At 41.7% G+C, this 8,171-nt stretch overlaps 1 protein-coding gene across 1 annotated transcript; it reads left to right on the top strand.

Annotated features, from left to right (window-relative positions):
* The first annotated feature begins 5,813 nt into the window (after positions 1-5,813).
* On the top strand, positions 5,814-7,644 carry buc (bucky ball). The gene is made up of 5 exons (XM_080727245.1): positions 5,814-5,915; positions 6,072-6,253; positions 6,618-6,728; positions 6,957-7,046; positions 7,375-7,644. The coding sequence occupies exons 2-5, from the start codon at positions 6,118-6,120 to the stop codon at positions 7,404-7,406; spliced, it is 369 nt and encodes a 122-aa protein (XP_080583371.1). The 5' UTR covers positions 5,814-5,915; positions 6,072-6,117; the 3' UTR covers positions 7,407-7,644.
* Positions 7,645-8,171: the final 527 nt, after the last annotated feature.

Consider the following 8,171-nt stretch of genomic DNA (forward strand, 5'->3'; position numbering starts at 1 on the left):
CTCTCAGCTGAAAGTAATGCAGGTGATTGGCTCCAGCGCTGAGGAAAGGTGATAAGAGTGAGTGGGGGGTGATGGATTGGCCTGTTTTGTGCAGACGCTCGTCAATTAGGCTACAGTACAGTCCCCTTTCATCACCATTTTCACATGTAAGTTGGTTGAAACATGTCAGAACAGATAAGTCTAAATGTAACAGGGACTGCATGGGGATCTTTGTTATCACCGCTCATATTTGGAAGGGGAAGAAAAAAAGAAAAAAAAAATCACCACATACAAGCATTCCTCATAACAACTTTGACATTGTGTGCTATCGACTTGTCATTGTAGACTAATCATTTGATTTTTTTTTTTTTTTTTTTTTAGTTTTGCGGTGTATATAATCTTGTCTCTCTGCCCCTGACAAAACAATGGCAGGTAAGTAGGCCTATGGGTTATGAATGCACCATGTATCTGTAAACCAGATAATGTATTGTTTACTTGAATTATCCAATCCAATGTGAATTTACATTCCAGTTCTGTATGTAATCCATCTTTGGAAGGATCAAGACAATTGGCCCGGTGGTGTCAAGCAAACATCTTTCACATGCTGTTATTTTGTGACTTTTTTAAATATTATTTTCTTTTTTACTTGATCGATTCATAGGGGAAATTGTCCAATCAGAAAAGGGACAGAAGAAGTCAATTGAATTCAATGGACTTTTGGGGTTGTGGATTTACAGAAAACATCCATTGAACTCAATGGACTTCTGGGATTCAATGAAAACGGGTTTACTTTAATGACATAAAAGTTTTCTAACTTAAGTACTAGAACATTAGTTTCACTAAATATGGAGTCTCTATAGTTGATGACTGTATGTATGCACTGTAGGAGATGTTCATGTTTTCTGTCTGCATTTCTGTTCCAGACATGAACAATTTGCACTCTCCGGGATCAGGGCACCACCACCACCATCACCCCACCAGACCCTTTTCATATGTACAACCAGCCAACCAATCTCTCTACACATACCAATGGAACATGAACCCATACAGCCAGTATGGCCTATCAGGTAAAACCAGTAAGACGCCCTAAGGGCTAGAAGTTGTCGTGCACAGGTCAGCTATATCCATAGCTGGAGTCTGTGAGGTCAGATGTAGAGGCATTGGCCAGCTCCGTCATGTATGGAGATCTAGGTGATGATCCAGTCGTCTCCATGTATGGATATCAAGGATTTGATGAGGTCAGAGTTGTGATCTTCCTATATCTAGATCCAGGTGTGTCAGGCTAGGTTTTCATTGTAAATGCAACCTACTGTCCCATCCGTCTTCTATCCCACCGTTTCCCAACAGTGGGTCGGAACCCAAGTTTTGAGCTTGTAGGTCTGCTTTTTTGACTATGTTGGGTCCCGGGCAAACATCAAATATCTCTTTTGGGTCTTGAGCTAAAAATCTTGGGAACCACTGTTTTATCCTAATCATTCTGTATGTGATGTGGTTGAGAAAGGTCTCTGACATAGTGACATTTACTAAATCATTTTGAGGTTAAGATGATAGGACAGTGAATAGAACATACAATACAGAACACGGACTAACTAACATTGTTGTACTTTTTGTCTCTAAACCTAGCTTTGCCATATGTGCGTCAGTATGTGGCCCCATACCCATACATGTCTGGGTGTTCAGGATATGTCATGCCTCAGGCCCCTATGTATCCTGTAGACTACAGATGCATGTTGAACCCTCATCATTATGCAGCTGCTCCTGCCAGTGATCTCCACTTGAACCATTATGTGCGTATGAAACTTGTTCAGATCTTTGTCATTTACCAATTGGTCTATTGAATCAAATACACCTGTAGTATTTTTTTCTCTCTCTGTATACTGGAACTTCATTCAGGTCAGTAGCTCCGGCATTGTTCATGGAATTTGTTCTTTTCCTACATATAGAGTATTAAGAGGGAGACTGCAAGTTCTGAGGTCCAAACGGAGCAGGACGATCCACTCGACAAGCTCATTGGAAGTCTGGATGGCCTCAGTACCAACGAGACCCCAGAGACGGATGAGGTCCTAACCACATCTTTTGCGAAGGATCTCTGCCATGAGACGAAGATGGAGTCTCCCTCTGACAAAGGGGAGGTCAACAGGACAGGTAAATTAATTCACTGATTGTGTGATATCTTTATCTGTGACCGTTTGTAAACGGTCAGTAAGTGCTATATCAAGTTTTTTTTTTTTTTCTTTTCTGTATTGTTCCAGACATGAAACCTCTCCCACAGAGACAGCCACGTGTAATTGGACAGACGGAAGCCTCGTCTAATGACCACATGCCCCAGCCACATGCTCATGAACCAGTTGTCGGCATAGCCAAGGCAAGGTCCTACACGCCAATCCAATCCCAGCCGTTAACATGTCCCCATATTCCACGGCAGCCCACAGCCAGCAACTGCACCACTCCAGAAGTGAATGGGCCAAACTCGAGTGGACAGAGTCTTGGTGACACATCTTGGGCATCAAGGTCTGGAGCTCACACTGGGGATTCAGCCTCACATGAAACCTGGTCCATGGGGTCAGGAATAGATGTGCTTCCCCTCGACAGTTCCTCAATCAACGGAGAAAATGAGAATATGGAAGACTGCTGTCTTGAGACCGAAAATGTCAAAGGTTGTGATAAACTGGGTTCTCTGAACCAAAATCCTGATGAGTCTTCAGAAGAGGGGAACAGTGGGCAGATGAAAAACCAGAACTGGGACATTACTGAGAGTTTGTCTGGGCACAAATTCCTAGGTTCTGCTCAGTGTCCTCATCCACAGTTCCTCCACAATCAGGTCCATGAATACAGTTATGTTTTTTCAATAATGGATAGCAGAAATGTAAATTAATATAGGTTTGATTCACATAGGTGCAGGCTAAAAATGAAAATGACAAGTGAGAATAGTCAATAGGCAAGTGTGTAAAATCTCATCTATGGAAGGAAGTTTTTCAAAGGATTCCTAAGCTATATTAGAAGAAATATTGGCAGCTATTAGTCTGGCAGAAATCCAAAATGCAACATTCTGTAAATTCCCCTAAAGTGAACAAACTCAACATAAGCATGTATGTCACTTTGGCCTGTAATGTACTGCAATGAGAGAAAATCCTTTTCTGGAATATCAACAGTTTTCTTTTTAAAACAAAATCTCAGTGTGTGACTTATTTTTGCCTTCACACCTAGATTTTCACTTCAGGCCTCATTTCAGCCTGACAATCCGGTTTCACATAACATAGTCTCCATATATGGGCAATTGGGCATGCCTGTGACTTAACCAGAGGCAAACTATGTGGCCCAAAACGTGACTATTTGAAGCCGTTAACATTGAAACGTCATGTTTGGGGACATATTGCACCCAACATTGAAATGCGAAAGGCCCATAACCCAAACTGAATATAATATATGATAATGTAGATTAGTGGAAGGGCTCAATCAGAAACCATAAAGTGACAAAACAATGGGCAAGAGAAGTTTAAAAAGTAATATGGTAATAAAAGGTGCTGTCTGTAAATGCAGTCAATAAGTTAATATATTATGATGGCTATTTTGTTTGGGTACAGATGGCATGTATGCTAAAAGTTACTTTCCTTCTTAGGATCAAATGCTCCATCAAGACAATGTGATTGGTGAGGGAAACCTGGGGGCTGAGCCTGAAAGGGAGCTGCCCTATCGCATCCTTCGATTACCCTGTGACAAGGTGAGATATGATTAACTATTAACTATTGATCCCTGAAAGATTGGGGCTTTCCAGCAGCGAGAAATAGGAGGTAGATTAATGCAGTTGTTATGTGTGCAAAATGTGTCCCCACACAGCAAATGTACAGAATATATGCACAGAATGTAATGTACAACAAAATGCTCGTGTATGACGGCATGCATAAATGCATGCATCCAGATAATATTTTAAACCTAATGAACTCAAATGACACAATTATTACAGATATACAATATACCACTTACAAGGATGAGTATGAATTACTATACAAATGTTTGGGTTGATTCCAGGTGACCACAGGCATGTTGGAGCAAGATCAGTCACTGTGGTTCATTGACCCTTCAACCTCCAGCTCTCTGCTTTCTCAGAGCTATGGCTACTACAGCTATTCCACCATGCAGGTCAGTTCAGTGTCATGTCATTTTGATATGCGATGTGCTCAAACAGGTTTCGGTACATTCATATAACACATTTTTGGATGTTTTAATCGTTAATCAAATATTTATCTTAAAACCTTCATTGTTGGCTGTCGTATTCAAAACAAAATGAGTGATTTTGGAATTGCTTTGGCAGAATCCCACGAGGAATGCAGTTCTTTGGTTGTGATTGCAAGCAGGTCACTGTTTAGATTAGAAGGTTCACAGGAGTCATAGGCTACACTTTCTTATGGTAGGGACTGAAAGCGTATTAAATGGTCCTACATCATTATTACGCAAAGCTGCTTCCAATTAGTAATGGGTCCATATGCAAGTACTGTTTTGACATGCTGCATACTTTGAGGTAGGTAGCTCTGGTCCATAGCGTTAGTGGAGTTCTCCCTAACGCTTGATGTTCGTTTACCTCTCTGTATCTCCTTGGCAAAACCGGAAAACCCTGCCGTCTGGTACGAAAATAACAAAAACTGTTTCGCCCCTCACCAAACCAAAGGTATCAGTGGACAGTTGAAAGCTTACTCTACTTAGTGGACGCAGTCTGGGCCCCCCACCACATGCTTAAAATGCATTTCTATAGCAAAATGAAAAATATTCCACCGGATGGAGACTCCATTTCTTCTATTTTTTTTTACTATTTGTCGTCGCCATCAAGGTGCCAACTCACTACTGCCACGCAGGTCAGAGGACCCCATTAACAGAGCATTAGTCTCACATTGGGTGTTATTCAGCTCTGCTACTTTGGAAGTGCTGTTTAGTAAAAACAGTCTTCAAGCTGGAAGAGTGTCTCCGTCAGGTGGATTATTTTTCATTTCACACTAGAAATGTATTTTAAGCATGTCGTGGGGGGCCCAGACTGCGTCCACTAAGTAGAGTAAACTTTCAACTGTCCACTGATACCTTTTGGTTTTGAGAGGGGTGAAACAGTTTTTGTTATTTTCAGAACAGACGGTGGGGTTTTCCGGTTTTGCCAAGGAGGTAGGCGAACATAGTGTTAGGGAGAACTCTACTAACGCTATGGACCAGAGCTAACTTTGAGGAAGCCTTTCTCATAGTAAAAACATAACATAATAAACATTACCTTTTTTTTTACATTTGGTGTACAAACATTAGCACATAATTGACATGGGTTCTTGACTACTCATCAACATCTGGCAGACACAATGTCTTCCAATGATCCTTTGGATGTAAAATTCTTGGTATGCACTGTTTTTGTCTGGTTAACAGGGAGCTAATGAGCGCCAGAGCATTTTGAGTCTGTCCATCGATGAGCTGTCCTCCAAGGACGAGTTATTCTCCGCAGACCTCGGCAATGACCTCAGACGTGGTGGTCATGACCTTTTGTCCGGCAAGCCTGTATACACAGGTGGTGGGAAAATGGCTGCCGAAACGGACTACTGCAGTCAAGATGCACGGTTGGACTCTGGGAAAGAGAATCCCTTTCGGTCAATGCCTCCATCCTTCAAACGGTCGTCGGAGACATCACTCCATACCTGTGTTTGCTGTGGAACCAGTCTGCAGAAACGGGACGAGCGGATGGCTTTCAGGGGAGAAATGGGAGGGAATCTGCAGAGACTAGAAAGGCCAAATGAGGAGGTACAGCAGGGAGGAGAGGAGTATGAATTGAATGATGAAGAATTGAGCGAGAGGGAAGAGATGTATCATACGCTCCCTGATGACCACTATCCTGGAGTCAGACCCCAACCTCATGTTTACCCTTTTTATCCTCCTTACCGTCACCCCTCTTCCCCTTACCTATATCCAAGGTGATGGCGCTTTTAACATTTTGTCAGTTCCCTTTTTCTTGTTTTTGAAGTTGGATGTTTTATAGATCTGTTGCCCATTAGTGTGACTACAACATATAATAGAAAGGGATTGATTTCCTTCTTTTTATGAATTAACGAAGACGTAAATGTTCTAAGGTCCGTAAAGAATTATGGTTATGAGGAGCGCAGAGAAGGACGAGGGATGGGTGTCCACGATGAGCAGCACGACCGTGGTTATGCCAGACACCCAGAATACTGCGCCCCGGCCCCAAGGACGAGCAAAGCTGAAAAGTTTAAAGGGAAAAGGCAAAGAAATGGCCCTTCCAAGACTTATAATGGTAGGATTATTACGGCTGACTTTATTAAAGGTGAATATCAGGGGGGCCATAGTTCTCAGGTTCTCCCTTAGGCTCTAGTTTTACCTTAAAGGGCAACATTGCTAGTTTCTAACCTGAATCCTATCATTCTACTGTAGGGAGGACATGTGAAATACTGAAATGACTCATACCAATTTTTCCGCCTTGTATTTCGGCCCATTTTACATTGGAGTTCCTCCAACACATAGAAGGCAATCGCTCAAGACACAGAATGCATTGAGAAGTGTTAGAAATGTACGTCAGAATGTAAGAATGCAGGTTCAAAGTCATCGATCATTACAAATATCCTTTAACCCTCTATTATAACTTTGTGATTTTGCTGTAGATAAAGCCTGGAGAGAACGCCCAGCTGCATCAGACCCAGACTGCTGGGGAAGCTGTGGAGCCAAATATAAACCCAGGTTGTCGACTTCAAATAATGGGATGCACGAACCAGGTCAGACTGCCTCTCGGACAGAAACGTGTATATATCTTTATTTCTATTTATCATGCTCGTAAAGTGCTGTGCTCAAAGTGAAAGATGCAAAAAAGCAGCAAATGATTCGGTCATAGGACCGTAACATTTTATTTAAACAGTTTATGAATAAAAGTGTCCCTTCATACTAGGTTATCATTCTGGTACATCTTTTCATCCTTGGTATTGTCCCATGTCTTGTCTCTTCAGTGCACGTCCAGCACAGAAGGCCTTCCCGTAAGACGTGGCCTGAACACGAGTACAAGGAGGGTGAGGAATCTCGCTCTCACAGGGGCAGAGGTAAATTAACTACATTTAACTTTGTAAATTACTTCCACGCATGTGTAACAAATTGTTTCATACAAGCTAGAAAAAGGTTAACTATCATGGTACACTGGTACAGCGACTAGGTCTAAACTCACTCCTTAGTTGGCTTGGTTACCAAATGAACCCCAGCGTCTCATATTCTGGGAGCGAACAATCATGGATCTACAAGCATGCAACACAGCGTGTTGGCCTTTTTAGTGAGGGAAAACAGAATGGCTTCCATGCTGTAGCATGCAACTACACCATTTGCCGTTTGTACATTGCTCATAGCAAAATATAACCTGTCACTTCTCACCCACAGGATCCACAAAGAAGAGAAGCACAAGATGTTAACTTAAATTGGCACTGCAACAATATAATTATTCTAAATGTATATCTTAATATCTCACTATGATACGCGCACAAAGCACTTGACTGTATTAACTTGACACTAATAATAATAATGTTAATGGAGATTGTACAGTAAGCAGTATGTGCTGTTGTAATAGAATAGATGCTGTGCTGCATTTTCACAGTTTTTAATGTTGACCATTTTAACCCATATAAGTGAGGTTTATCTTAATAGGCTAATTCCGCTGGACTACTGTATTATTGGAAGGGGTAATCAGGTTTCTGCTAATTCCGCATACTGATTTCCCCTATCCTGCATCTGTCACGTAAGGTTTGAAGCCCACATTGGTGGAATGCTCTCCCAGCATTGATCCAGTATGGATAGTCAAATCTCTAACTAGTGTTAATTTAACTTAAGAGTATGATCTCTGAGTTACACTGTGAGATTCCTGGATCGCAATGTTAATGCTGTATAGTATAGATGTCTTTGGCATTGCCATCTGAAATTGAGGAATTAAATCCAGAGCGCCAATTCAACTATTGGGGTGTAAAATGGATCCACAATTCATGGGTTGCATTTGTAGTCCTACACCAGCCATGTTGAGGACCAACACAGGTGTTCTGATTGGCGAAGAACATTAGTTCTGTGCCAATCAGACAAATTGAAAAACCCGTTTAGGACTACAAATGCAACCCATGAATAGTGGAATGAACGCATCCTATGTTACTGGGTACAGTACGAACTTTACATCTTGTATATCTGAATAC

The sequence above is a fragment of the Nannobrachium achirus genome, assembly GCF_963921795.1.
Source record: "Nannobrachium achirus genome assembly, chromosome: 5".
NCBI classification, from domain to species: Eukaryota; Metazoa; Chordata; class Actinopteri; order Myctophiformes; family Myctophidae; genus Nannobrachium; species Nannobrachium achirus.

Excerpts from the sequence above, each read along its gene's own strand:
- buc (XM_080727245.1), top strand. The coding sequence starts at position 6,118 with ATGGGTGTCCACGATGAGCAGCACGACCGTGGTTATGCCAGACACCCA. Across the intron at positions 6,254-6,617 it reads CCCTTCCAAGACTTATAATG|ATAAAGCCTGGAGAGAACGC; the intron begins GTAGGATTATTA and ends ATTTTGCTGTAG. Across the intron at positions 6,729-6,956 it reads TAATGGGATGCACGAACCAG|TGCACGTCCAGCACAGAAGG; the intron begins GTCAGACTGCCT and ends TTGTCTCTTCAG.